The following is a 14,422-nucleotide window of genomic DNA, read 5'->3' on the forward strand; positions in this document are numbered from 1 at the left end:
GGTATATGGCGAAAACCAGAATGTTCAGGTGATTCAGATTGTCCCTGAAATGTAACGTAGGTGTAATCTGATACTACCCTATGCCTGTCTCCTGTGTGGTGCTAACTGAGCAAGAGTATTGATATTGGCTGTCAGATAATCCTTCGGATCTCCTGGCATAATCATATACAATGGTGGGAAGAATCACTGAAGTGAAAAATATTGAAATAACTGCAAGCCGTAATGTTGTTTACTTGTAATTTCACTAGTAGAATTCGGAATCATACATATTTACAATAACGGTATGTTTTAACGTAAGTTTATAATCAAATTTAAACTTTAAATTTGGCATTGTTGGACAGGTTAGGAAAATCGGGCAACTCATACATTTCAATACCAGAAATGAGCAAAAACAAAATGCTCTTGTTTTCGACCCCTTTCGAAAATTAAGCTAAAGGCTACAACTGAGGAGCGTTCAGCAGAGTATTTCGGCGAGAAAGCACTACGCTGACAAACTAGAAACGTTATACATTCGAAATGTCTGAAAAAATGTTTCTCTCGAAATTGACTTCAATAGAACGCTTAACAGTGATATTTAAATAGTATAAGAGAATGTTTTGAATTTCAAGATTTAAATTCAGATTAATTCTAGTTTCTTGCACTCTCTAGTATTTACCGCCTAGTGGCAATGATCGTCAAGGAATAGTCTTAATGGTCTGAACTGTGGTTAGCTGGTTAGTCTTGTTGGTGGAAAACATTTTAACAATCGGAATGTTCGCCGATGGGGAAGAACTAAAATCCGTGCCAAAAGCCTCGGTTAAATTAAGTGTCTCCACAGTGTCAATAATGGAGCGAGGTCATGTTACACAGTTCAGTGAATCATTCGTCGGATTGGGTCGTCAAGCCTTCATCAGACTCCTTGCTTTCATCAGACAGCCCGGGATGAGTGGGTCAGACGTATGAGGTGGTGGCCTTCTGACCCCAACTTGGCAAGTTCAATCCTGGCTCAGGCCAGTGGTATTCGAAGGTGCTCAAATAGGTCAGCCTTCTCCGTTGATTTACTGGCACGTAAAAAACTCCGGAGGGACTAAATTCCGGCACCTCGGCGTCTCCTAAACAGAAAAATAGTAGTTAGTGGGACATAAAGGTAATAACATAACTCCTTTGGGAGTACGCTACGTGCCATCAGACTCCAGTATCCCTACCTCGTGTATCACACATGGTCGTGCGTCAAATAGATATTGAAGGGTCGGCAAAATTTCATGAGATCGGTCTCTTGGATCGTTTCAGGTTCTTCGTCACTTGCTGAGGTAAAGGTAGGGTTCAGTAATCCTAATCTACTGAAATGAAAGGTCTACTTATAAAACATTTGTATTTTATTTTGGAAAAATTTACTTAAAAACTGATAATTTGGAATCCATGTATAATTCGGACTCTCCCTTGTCCACTTAACACCACAATCGTTTTACAGAGGGGCCGAACGCTGGTTTGAGCCTTTGACTTGACTGCCTGATGGGCATCCTTACTAGAAACCATTCTCTCAATTATTAAATAAAGTCTGGAAATTCTAATTCGGCTTCCATTTGAGACATGTACCATCGTGATTCTTGATGGTCCAGCCCTCGTAATACAGACTCTGGGTATAATTAATGCAGTCCAATCGGTGTGTGCCACTCAGTGGTTATACGGCATGGACCATTAATTGAATCGATGTGACCTGCGACTGTCATGAACAGACCTCTAAACTTCTAAGTTACTTTAAAGTCATTGTGGATGATGACCGCAAGGAAAATGCTACAGTAGCATATGGCCCTAATCTAAGTCGCTGAGGTTGATGACCCAATGACCATCCACGTTTCTAAGCTGAAGAGTAAACACAAATAAGTTACATCGGTTGATGACCAAAGTTTCCACTTCACTAACCCCAGCGCATTTACTGCTCAATCAGTCAGTCAAATAATGCAGCAACATCAACGCTCACAATACTTTGTGTGGGAGTAAAATTCATTACCTTCGGATATGTTCCCTTAATCGTTACGTTAACATTTAAATATTCCCAGAAAAATAAACTAAGATTTCCAGAATGCATCTCCAAGTTATTCGCTTGCTGTAAAGTTATTTCAAAATAAGGTTCCACTGAATTTAATAATTAAATAAATAAAACAAATGATTTAATTAAATCTTAATGAATTAATTCTCTCCATGGACGAATGGTTTCTTTCACAAGTCCTTACTCAAGGTTTGACGCAGTTATGTTCAATTCGTGTTTAATGTTTATTGTCTATCATTAATTTGCAGCTGAAAAAAATGTCATTTATTCCCAGTATTATATCTTGTTTCATGACATCACACTTTCAATCTGATCTAATCCTAACCATTATTAATACTTGGATAACCCTAATAATCAAGTACAAACCAAAAGTAACTCGCCGTATAATGTAAGCCGATTACGATGTCATATCTTGTCATAACATATCAAGTTTGTGCACCGTCACAAACACACTACCACTATATTTTGGACAACCCTGAAATTGGCCAACCTCGCCCATTATACTCTAACTTCGCGGTTTCAAATATATATTACAATCTCAAACAAATTCACGGTATCTAACAACCTACATGTTATTCCTGGATGAAAATTTCAACTAGTTCCCGCAGTTAATGATCCCCGTTGCCAAGAATGCAGTGTAGTTTCAATACGCAACACTGTACACGACTTCCGTTATACTAACCGTCCCCTATCGATCAGCTGGCGGCTTGAACACTCACGACCCTCGCTCTGTCTTTCAGTTTCGACATGTCTGTCGTCATACACGACTGGCTTCAAAGAATGAACCCCTTTGACTTCGCAAAATAGAATAAAATAAGATATTCTGACCAAACAAATATGCACATAGATTTACTTTTAAATGTCCTACAACAACTGTACACATCGCAAATTAATACTGGCGTGGATTTTCGTACTCTACTTTCCTTCCCAAACATTATGAATCTTCCTCGGACTCCCACAAAGTCCCGGCATAATCGATAGGTTTCCATTCACCTGATTCGCAAATCCTTTCTCAACTCGCACGACAAATCTAACCTGTTCTCAAACTCGACTCTCACTGACAAAAGAACTGGAATAAAATCCTTACTAGAATCCACGACACCTAATAACGCACAATACTTTAATAATGAACAACTTCGCATAAAATGATCTACTTTAAAACTGATTTCCACAAAAATGACTGACAAATTTACTGTTGTCACTCACACAGTTTAAACTGACATAGAATACGTTACACTTGGTGACAAATTCACCGATCTGCATTACTCACTACATACAGCGCTTCCATCCGACTGAAAATGGGTAATCACTGATCCCTTTTGCACCAATTCCCTCAAACTTACAACTGAAAATTTTACGTCGAATAAAAATCTTAATTTCGTCACATTTGACAATTACGAAAAAACATGGGCGACCAACTGCGTCATAAATACACATTTCAAATACATATAAGTTTGACATCATAAAACAAGATATAGTAGGCGGTAAGATGGCATGTCACCTACCTTAGCTCACGTCAGCTATCATCTTTGGGCTCACCTGCGACCCTCTGTCATTCATTTAGCCATTTTTACACTTTTGGCAGTACATTGCATTTTTCTTAATATTTCCTGGAAATAAAGCATTAAAAAAAGAAATGCCCTTCACTTGTCGTTTTGTTGATCGCACTGGGCGGATTGTATTTATTACCCGCACACGAATTTCTTTACCACACAAAAATGTATAAATACTTCTTCTGTATCTTGACCGTCCTTTTTAGACAATTACTTCTGCACAAAATAATATCTCCACATTGAGTCAAGACCTCAGCACATCGGCTAAAATCTGTTGGTTGGACTTAGTCTACTTGTCGATCGATTTACAGAACAGTTCAACCCTGTCTCCAACCTCAAAGATCCAAATGCAAGGGTTTCAACATGGCGTCCCTTCTATATGTATAGACATTACCCCTCCCTTCAGGCGTTTTCCCTTTGCCGCCAAGAAAATTTACGTAACTTTTCCGACTTAAATGAACTGTTTCAGTTTTTATACTTGCTACGTTGCTAACGGTAATCTTCCTGGACATTTAAAATTTATTCTTACTAAATTAACTGGTTAAATGACCTCATTTGATAGGCACTATATTTTTTCGACTTATCGTGGGTAAGCTATCCATCTGAAGCGTCCATCTGAAATAATCCCCAGAACTGGCCTAGCAGTTTCAAATCCGTCTTACTAAAGACCAAGTGTCTTATAGATAAATACAGGACCCTCATTTACTGCGTTCGCTACTAATTCTTTCATTTAATTATATTTATTCAACATAAACTTTCTTCTGTATCCTTCCACTGCCGACACGTGCGGATGACGTCACATCTCAGAGTGGGACGGAAAGTAGCTACCTCCTAATAATAATGATAATCGTATGGCCTCAGCTACCGTGTGCAGACATTTCGATTTGACGCCATCTGGCTGTCTGCTCGTCAATTTCGACGATCCTTTTTACTCTAGGTCCGTTAGATGGCAGAGTAAACCGGATCTCTCTTGGGCGTCTATGGCTGAGATTTAATTAATTTTGTCTGGTAAATACCAAATGTATCACCAGAGATCTTTTACATGCCGACGTGTCACTCCCGTGATATATATAAAAATTTCGAGCTTCCAATTACAATTGACATGGGGCCTCCTATAATAATTTTCATACTTAATATTCTTAGGGCACAAAGGTCATGGGTTCAATATGCACAAATGGTCTCCGGAAGCCCCACACAATAGAATCTCCTGATGTATATCTGTAACAAAGCAGTGAAACGTTACTGGATCTAGTAAGTCCTTATCGCGGTCTTAAAATTTTGCACACAGAATTTCTGCTCGTAAAATGACGAAGTACTGGGCGAGTTGGCCGTGTGGTTAGGGGCGCGCGGCTGTGAGCTTGCGTCCGGAAGATAGTGGGTTCGAATCCCACTGTCGACAACCCTGAAGACTCTTCCGTGGTTTCCCGTTTTCACACCAGGCAAATGCTTGGGCTGTACCTTAATGAAGGCCACGGCCGCTTTCCTCCAACTCCTAGACCTTTCCTATCCCATCGCCACCATAAGACCTATCTGTGTCGGTACGACGTAAAGCCACTAGCAAAAGAAAAACCACGTGAAGTGGTCATATGCAGCCACAAAAGGAATACACATTTTGAAAGAAGGCTCATTATGCATCGTCTAGGTAAGGGAATGGGAAAGAATCACAACGAAGGAATGGACACGTTGATCATATTAAACCGCGATCAGACTATTTTGGGGCTTCTTTAAAATTTTTAAACTTCAGAAATCATTAATGGGAGACTTCGTTATGTTTCAGGTCAAGCGTAGTTATGAACAAATGGTTAAAGAAGACATGCTGCTGGATACAATCTCTCCACCGCGTCACTTAGAAGAAACTTCCTCTTCTGAAGAGGATGAAGTTGAAGAAGAGGAAGAACAAAAAGCGGACACTATGTTTGCGGATGATATAATTAAAAGAATTACCGAAATAAATTTCGAAGAGGAGGATAGTGAAGAGGATCCAGATTACGAGGTAACTTAAATGTCTAATACATTTAATCTTAAGTATGATGTATACAATGACTAAAATATTTCCTTACACGTGTAAAATTGGTATTGTCGGACACATTTTCAGAAACTTTAATTTATGTGATGTAATTTAAGTGTAAATTTTATGGATCATGATAAATTTTTATTCGTACACCAATATCTGAACAGTTTTGGGCACGATTTCCTATCGACCTGTTATGCAAACATTTCGTCAAATCATTAATTTGTGATAGTCATCTCTTGCATGACTCATCTCGCTCAATCTAAATACATTTTTTCTAGTTATCAATGTTGTTACTAAAACTCAAGTATCTGAAAAGAATGTAAGAGACTTTCTCCTAGAAAAACTTCGATTGCAATAGTCTTTTCATGACATAAAAAACAGCAGCAGGTCATCGCTAATGAAAAGTAATTACCAAGTACCGCTATTGAGAATTGAATTGCACTATACAATGCCTACAGTATGCACACTATTCCGAAATATGCACTTACATAAGTATTCAAAGCTTCTGCAGGATACATGAAAAACAAGTCAAAAGGTTTACATTTCTCTTTATTCCTATCATTTATTACTATTGAATCGAAACAGATTTTCTGAAAATCTTAACATGAAATTTTCTCCATACTTTTTGTTACCAGCTTATCCCTCCTCTCCGTAAATGTTCAGAAAATATCCTTCCAGCATCACGATAAAGCGAAGGAACAAAACTGAAAATCGGGCAATAGAACAGTATTATCAGACTCTTCAAGGAATTGGCTAATTTCCTTTACTTCTTAAGTCCATTCTTCATTAGGACAGTAGCAATTTTCTACTTCACACGTTTCCACGGACTATATTCATACTTTGATGGCAGCATCAGAACGTTCATACCATTTTCAGGGCTATCTCATGCATGGCAAACTCACTCGGTAGATTAACTAAGTTGCTTGATGCTATCATACTGTAAAATAATGAAAATTTGATTTTATGTACACTCCACACGGCGTTGCAAAGATTACCACCGCATTACGGCCTTAATATTAGGTGATCTGGCTGGTATTCTGTTTTTAGTCACTAGTGATCTCCATTTAGGGCAGTCGCCTAGGTGGCAGATACCCTATCTGTTTTCCTAGCAATTTATTGAATGATTTCAAGGAAATTTGAAATTTATTGAACATCTCCCTTGGTAAGTTATTCTAATCTCAAACTCCCCTTCTCACAGGCTAAACGAATATTTTCCCCAATTTGTACTCTTGAATTCAAACTTTATCTTCATACGTGCTTCGCTATGGAATTCTACGTTATATACAGAATTCTAGGCTAGGTAGTATACACGTTGTGTGCAAGATGGTATTAAATTGCATAGCTCTTAACGTTACCCTAGAAACGCGACGGGGAAGTCACCAAAGGTCTTTCCTCATATAAAGACTGGGTTAGGGAATTTTCGTTGTAATGGTAGGCCCGCTTGCCTACCATGAGCCACAATCAGGTTGGGAGTTTTCATTTAAATGGCAGGCACTCGCTCTCCACCTGCCTTTTTACATCCTCAGAAAGACAGTCTTGGTAGTTTTCCCAACTGAAATGAGCATAGGTCATTACAATGACATCAGTAGGAATGGTGCGAATAAAAGCAATACTTTCATATGAAATACTCGATCAAATGAAAAACCACATTTTCTCACTTTTAACGAACAGTACTACGCCGCCGATCTAGCAGTGTAACAGTCCAAAGTCGAATATTGGAGACTCCCAGGGAGAAACTATGCTCTTTTGCTAATGTCTCCTAGGAGTACCCGATGAATCGGAAAATCCCAATTCTCTACACTGGCGGCGGAAAAACTGACTTGGAAGTAAATTTTTCCTCCAAGCCAGAGGAGAAAATCTCTCTTCACTGCTAATTCGGAATAAAATGAATATACAATTTAAGTGAACAGGAAGACTATTTTCTTAAACGACTCTTTTCAGGGTTGAATTTGGAGTTTAGTGAACTGCGGTGCTATAATTGGGAATAAGCCTAAAATGTAATTCTAGACTAGGTACTGGTACTACTACTACTACTACTACTACTACTACTACTACTACTACTACTACTACTACTACTACTACTACTACTACTACTACGTGAGTCTCTGCCTAAAGTATGCACATTGCTCATTCAAAACAGCGCGTCAGAGTAGGGATCGAATAGTTGGAATAATATGACAGAACCAGTGTTACGTACCAGCAGTATCAGCAAATGTATGAACCGGAGGAATGGCATGCTAAAGAAGCAAGTTTTCAAACTCTCCAGCTATTTCCAGCCAACATTCAGTCAGGCTGTTATATTCGGTACACGGCAGTAATCAATCCATCGGAGTTGACTGGCAGCATAAGAGACAAAAAAAACATCACAACAGTGGTCAATGAAATGCTACTGATCAGTGTTATGCGCTTTCGATATTGTAGGCCTTTACATTTAGTTTTCTTCCGATCCTGAAATATCACTTATCATAGTCGCTACGGTAAAACTGTATAAAACCTAAATGATCGGAAATGGTATTCTAACTTTTATGTAGTACTTTTCGGTAGGACCAATAACATAGGTATTCAAAAATTAAATTTTAGGTGCGTTCCCCTAAACTAAAATATCAAGGGTGAATAAAATTGTTTATAGCTTAGACTGTAGTTTCTTATTCCCAGACTCTGTATACAGATTTTCATTAACCACTGTTTACCCATTCTCTCGTGACTCGGCGTTGATATGGACTTAGCAACAAAAATACAAATTCATAAATATGTTTTATCATATCCGGTACAGTAAAAATGTATGACACAAATGATCGGAAATTTAATTCTATATAACTTTAGTTATGTAGAATTTATCGATACGACCACTGATAATATAAATATTTGAGAATTAAATTTCAGGCCTTCCCCTAAACTACCATTTAACTCAGCGTAAATAAAATGATTTAACCTAAATCGTAGTGGCTCATCCCCTGACTTTACATATTGATTTTCATTAAATTCTTTTCAGCAGTATTCTCGTGATGCGTGTACATACATACCGAGACAGACGGAAACTACGGAAAAGTAAAAAATGCATTTTCTTGTTACTGTGGACATGACCGATACAGAAATACCAGGATTTTCAAATTCTGAGCAATGTACAGACAAAACTATATATAATAGTATATAAAATATTTCCTACTTTTAAAGTCGCCGCTAAAACTTATTCGTCTACTTATCAGTCCACGCCATCTCTCCACTGACAGCTCGGAACATACCACTTGGTCGAGCAGCTAGTCTTCTTTCTCCCAGTTCTTCCCAGCCCAAACTTGCCATCATTTTTGTAACTCTACTCTTTTGTCAGAAATCGCCCAGAATAAATCGAGCTGCTTTTCTTTGGATGTTTTGGAATTCTTGAAGTAAGCAAGCCTGGTGAGGGTCCCATATGCTGGAACCATACTCCAGTTGGAGTCTTACCAGAGACTTGAATGCTTTTTCCTTTACATCCTAACAACAACCCTTAAACACCCTTGTGCAGAGATCTGAATCCTTTATTTACAATCCCATTTATGTGATTACCCCAATGATCTTTCCTTACATTAACACCTAGGTACTTAGTAATTCGAATAAGGAACTTTCACCCCATCAACGTAGTAATTAAAACTGAGGACTTTTCCTATTTGTAAAACTCACAACGTGACTTAACCCCGTTTATCACACCACACCATTGCCTTCTATCCATCTCACATTGGGGTAATTTTGCAGTTGTTCACAATCGTGTATCTTATTGTACCTTATTTATATTCTACTATAAATTATAAATATGCACTAAGTATATACTTTTAACAAAATATGCACAAACTTCCCAAAATGTCTACTAACCATAAACTTACTTCAATTGTGTTTATTGAACATGAAAGTTTTTAGATATGCACCTTTATTACGAACATACATTCGTACATACTTCTGAACACATTTACTCGTTCAATTGGACTTTAATGATCCATGTTGACTATTTTAAATGTATACTGGTCTCATTGACGATCTCTAAGCATCTCAAAATACATAAATGGCTGTGGATATCCTCCAGCTAGAATGTTTATAAAAGTTCAATTTACCTGTTAACTCGTTACTTGCTAAATACAACGATGAATAAGAAATTAATCAATGATTTGCATCTAAGGTTGTCTTAATCTTAATACTCAATAATTTCTTAAATGATTTAAAAGAACTGAGAATTTTATCGAACATTTCTCTAGATAATGTATTTAAATCCCTTGCTCTTGGCTCAATAAGTTATTTGCCCTAATTTCTTGAATTCAAACTTTATCTTCATATTATGATCTTTAAGTTTCAAAACTCCGCTCAAACTTATTAGTCTGTCATTCCACGCAGTCTCTCAGACAGCTCAAAATATACCATAGTCCAGCAGCTCTTCTCCTTTTTCCCCAAGTCTTCCCAGCCCAAACTTTGCAACTTTTCGTAATACTGCTCCTTTGTCGGAAATCGACCAGAACCAATCGTACTGCTTTTCTTTGGATCTTTTCCAGTTTCTTTATCAAGTGGTCCTAGTTGTAGGTCCTATACATTGGAGCCATACTCGAGTTAGGGTCTTGCTAGGGACTTGCACGCCCTCGCCTTTACATCCTTACAACCACCCCTAAATTCCCTCATAACCATGTGAAGAGATGCTAAGTTTCTTAACCTCGTTAATGATTACCCCATTGAAGATCCCATACATTAACATGTGGGTACTTAACGATCCCCATGGGGTACTGTCATCCCATCAACACTAATTTAAAGTGAGGACTTTTCCTATTGGTGAAACTTTAGCCTATTGCTCACGGTAAAATGTTTCGTAAAATTTGCTGTACAATTTTATTTAAAAAATTGGTGAAAACAAGTTGTGTTGCTCACGGTAAAAGGATTTCATAAAATCCGTTGAAGCATCAGGATGGTCATCTATGAACTCACTCCTGAACTAGGATGTACATGTGCTGCAATCTATCGATAAACTTTTAAACCAAGAATCAGCTGTTCAACTTAGTGTGTTTCAGAATATTGCTCCAACAAAGCAAAACTTGCTGCTTTAGCTGCAGTTATGTGTTGTACAGTGGTAAAAAGGAAGAAAAGACATGCCAAGAAATGCTGGACTGGGGTTGGATCAAAAGAGAAGGTGGTAGTGTATTGCTGTCCTTGGTCGAAAATTAGTCGACATTAAAAGACCAGTATTCATATAAAAATTCGGTGATTGTGTTTTCTGCCCCTCTTCTTGCATTTCTGTTGTGGTAAAGTGGCGTTTTAACTCCGTACAAACAAGGATATTTCTGGTATTCGTCCAGTAAGACACTAACAGCTTCCTTAGTTCATCCGGATCCTGCCATTTTAGAAAAAAGTTCGTTTTCAATCGAGCTTCACAATCTTCTCACGACGTAGCGCCAGTATCATCGTGATTTCAGCTTAGCTGATTGGTTCGTTTCATAAAATTAATTTTACGGAATAGAACATGTCCTATTTTACGAAAAGATTTATAAAATGTTTTATAAAACTTTAATTTGACTGTGAGCAACAGAAATTTTATAAAATTGTACAATAAATTTGACAGAAAATTTTACCGTAAGCAACAGGCATTACAACCTGACTTTATATCCAGTTTACAATCTCAAGATTGTCCGCTGTCCATCTCGCAATGTCTCGGTCCTCCTGCAGTCTCAAAATCCTACAACTCATTTAATACTCTATAGCATATCATCCGCAGATAGCCTTATCTGAGATTCGTCATTTACTCGTATCATAACCTTAAGAGAACAAAGGTCCAATAATACTGCCCTGCCGTCTTAGTCATTATAGGATGAGGATTCTTCATCTACTCTAATAAGTTTTTTTTTTTTTTCTTTAAGAAATTTAGCTATTCATTCAACCACTCCTTTGTTTAGTCCAATAGAGATACAATCCATTTGACGTGAATCTAAAATATCAGCTATATCTTGCTGGAGTCCTAAAAGTTGAGCTTCGCTGGAATAGCTTTCCTAAACCCGAACTGCCCTCTATCAAACCAGTTAGTAATTTCGCAAATGTATCCTACATAATCAGAAAGAATCCTTTCCCAGAGCTTAAACACGACAGACTGATTGGCCTGTAATAAAGTATCCGCTCTGTCACCCTTCCCCTTGTGCAGTAGGGCTACTATTGCAAAGACGAAACTAAAATACATTGACTTGTACATGGTTCCCTCATCAAAACTTACGCTTCGAAGTCTCAAATTTACCGAGCAAGTGGCCGTGCGGTTAGGGCCACGCAGCTGTGAGCTTTTGTTCCGGAGATGGTGGGTACGATACCTACTTTAGCCAGCTTCCTTCCCACTCCCTACCCACTCCTACCCCGTCGTCATAAGACCTGTCTGCGTCGGTGCGACGTAAAAAGGGTAAGTCACAAATTTAACTGTGATAAGTCATTTTTTTTTTCAGTTTACGAGTTGCGAACACGTTAGTTGTTTATCTTAGGACTCATTGAATGATGGTATGTAGTAAAATAAAGGAGACCTCGAGGATGAAGATGAATTCTATCACCAAAGTAATTTATTATCTAGATTGGAAATAAATTTTGTCGAGGGACTTCTGAGGAAAAGACCCAACAAGAGTGAAATCTTTTAAACACTAACTAGCTGAGAACTGGATACTCTGGCGTTACGTTTAATGAGCTATGAAATACTGAGGTGTAATTAGATTTTAATTAACGTGAGTTTGTTCTAGAAACATGATTGCATATATAGCGGTACAAAGTTCAGAAATGCGATTTTAAGTGTTCGCATTTGTTGGCATTTTTGCCAGTTTCTTCTGCACTCTTGCGGTCGTCCGGTATGCTGGACAGATTTGTTTAGAAAGATAACATACATACGCGCCATTCAGAGTCCAAATCTCGTAGCGTTCAAGAACAAATGCACGGATAGGGTCGGTGAGCATCTCAGGGTTTGTAGCAAAATATAAAATAATTTTTTACGTGAATTCACATGAGACATCCAACGCAACGCTTCCATTCATGCCAGACAAATTTTGATCGATGTTTCTAACATGTCAACCGCAAAATCAGCAAATATATACTCGCATTACCATGGTTTTAACTTAAGTACCATGGTATAATCTATAAATAATAGAAATTAAATTCTATCATTTATTCAAAAACATTAAATATGATGGATAAATATTTGCTTGAGGCTCAAAATTCTTATCGAAATTAAGAATATTTCTTAAATTATTCGCTCAATAACTTATTCTCTTCATATAGATTGTCACTATGATCATTAAAAAGAAGTCATCTCAGCTTTTCCTTAACTGTGACTTTGGAATTGCATCATTCACACCATATGTCTTCGTAGATTGGAATTAGTTAACCAAAATTAATCTTTCTCAACACAAATTGCCTCTCACATATTAAAAAACTAGGCTTATGATGGTGTATTAATGTGTTTAATTAACACTCAAAGCATCGTGGGGACGAAAGTAAAAACATGAATAATAATCAGAGAATAAAGATAATATTAGAAGCACAGAACATCAATATGTCTTCGAAACCCTAACAAAGTTCAAGGAGTTTATAACACATGAGTTTATACACATATTGATACTACAGGCCGCCACACACTCCCTCCGCAGTGACAGCGTCCATGTATTTTCGAGGGAAGATGACCCTTCGACCTGATCTGGTGATCCGTGGTGCGGATGTATTGGATTGAGTGCTGCCTGTCTTCTGAAGGTTGACAGTCTTTGGAATGGAACTCGACGGAATGTCCAGAGTAGTTTCTCCAGATATGTCTTCCTTGTTGTCCGATGATTGGTCTGCCAGAAGGAAGGCAGGTTTCAATCTGTCAATGCTAATAGTTTGTTTCCCTGTTGGCATCTCCACCTCGAAGTGTTTATCACTGCGAGACAGGACTGGATATGGCCCGTCACATGGTGATTTAAGGTGTTCTGACCGCATCGTGTCGAACGAAAACGAACTTGCTCGTCATCAGCCGTGGGTGAATGAAGATCTTTTTGTGGTCGTGCTGTTCTGTTGGGACTGGTCTTAGGTTCCTTAACTGTTCCTTCAATTTGAAAACGAAGGTTGGAATGTCAGTTACTAATTTCTGTTCATTGAGCCACTGGCGAGGTATTGACTTGCGGAATTATGTAGGAACGAAGTCCTAACAAGACCAGGGGAAGCTTCGAAACCCAATCAGACATCTGTGCCTTCAAAGCAGATTTTGACAGTGCCATCGTCCAATTTTTCCATTTGCTGCCGGATGATATGCTGTCGTTTTAATGTGGACGATGCCCAGTGTGCTTGTGAGGCATTTGAAAAGTTGACACTCAAACTGCCTTCCGCGGTCAGTAGTTATATCAGGCACGCCAAAACGAGATATCCATGTTAAGACTATGGCAAATGAAACTGCTTCTGCTGTGATGTCAGCTAATGGAACTGCTTCTGGCCATCGCGAGAAACTATCAATAATTGTTAGTAAATAGCGGTATCCTTGTGATGGAGGTAGTGGTCCAACTATGTCCACGTTAATGTGACTGAATCTTGCTGCCGTTGGAGGATACTGTCCCACTGCACTGTTGGTGTGTCTCCAGACTTTACTTCGTTGGCAAGAAATACATGCTGATGTCCAGGTCTTTAAGTCCTTTCCTAGTGATGGCCAAATGAAGTGCTTATTTACTAAATTAATGGTTGCTTGAACACCAGGGTGAGCTAGATTGTGTAGCGAGTTGAAAATTGCCTGTCGTAGTTGTCGAGGTACATACGGGCGAATCATATCTTCAGTCATGTCGCAAACGAGTTCTTTACCATTGGGCAACATTATTGTTCGAAGTGCAAGTGACG

At 38.3% G+C, this 14,422-nt stretch overlaps 1 protein-coding gene across 2 annotated transcripts in view; it reads left to right on the top strand.

Annotated features, from left to right (window-relative positions):
* LOC136874929 (neurofilament medium polypeptide) overlaps positions 1-14,422 on the top strand; it is a 102,021-nt gene that overhangs the window by 61,388 nt on the left and 26,211 nt on the right. The window contains exon 7 of one of the 2 annotated variants that reach the window (XM_068227930.1): positions 5,360-5,575. The exons of the other annotated variant lie outside the window; for it this stretch is intronic. Within the exon in view, the coding sequence (XP_068084031.1) occupies positions 5,360-5,575 (216 nt within the window). The remainder of the gene's footprint in view (positions 1-5,359; positions 5,576-14,422) is intronic. 2 annotated transcript variants of the gene reach the window in all.

Source organism: Anabrus simplex, chromosome 5 (genome assembly GCF_040414725.1).
Source record: "Anabrus simplex isolate iqAnaSimp1 chromosome 5, ASM4041472v1, whole genome shotgun sequence".
NCBI lineage: Eukaryota > Metazoa > Arthropoda > Insecta > Orthoptera > Tettigoniidae > Anabrus > Anabrus simplex.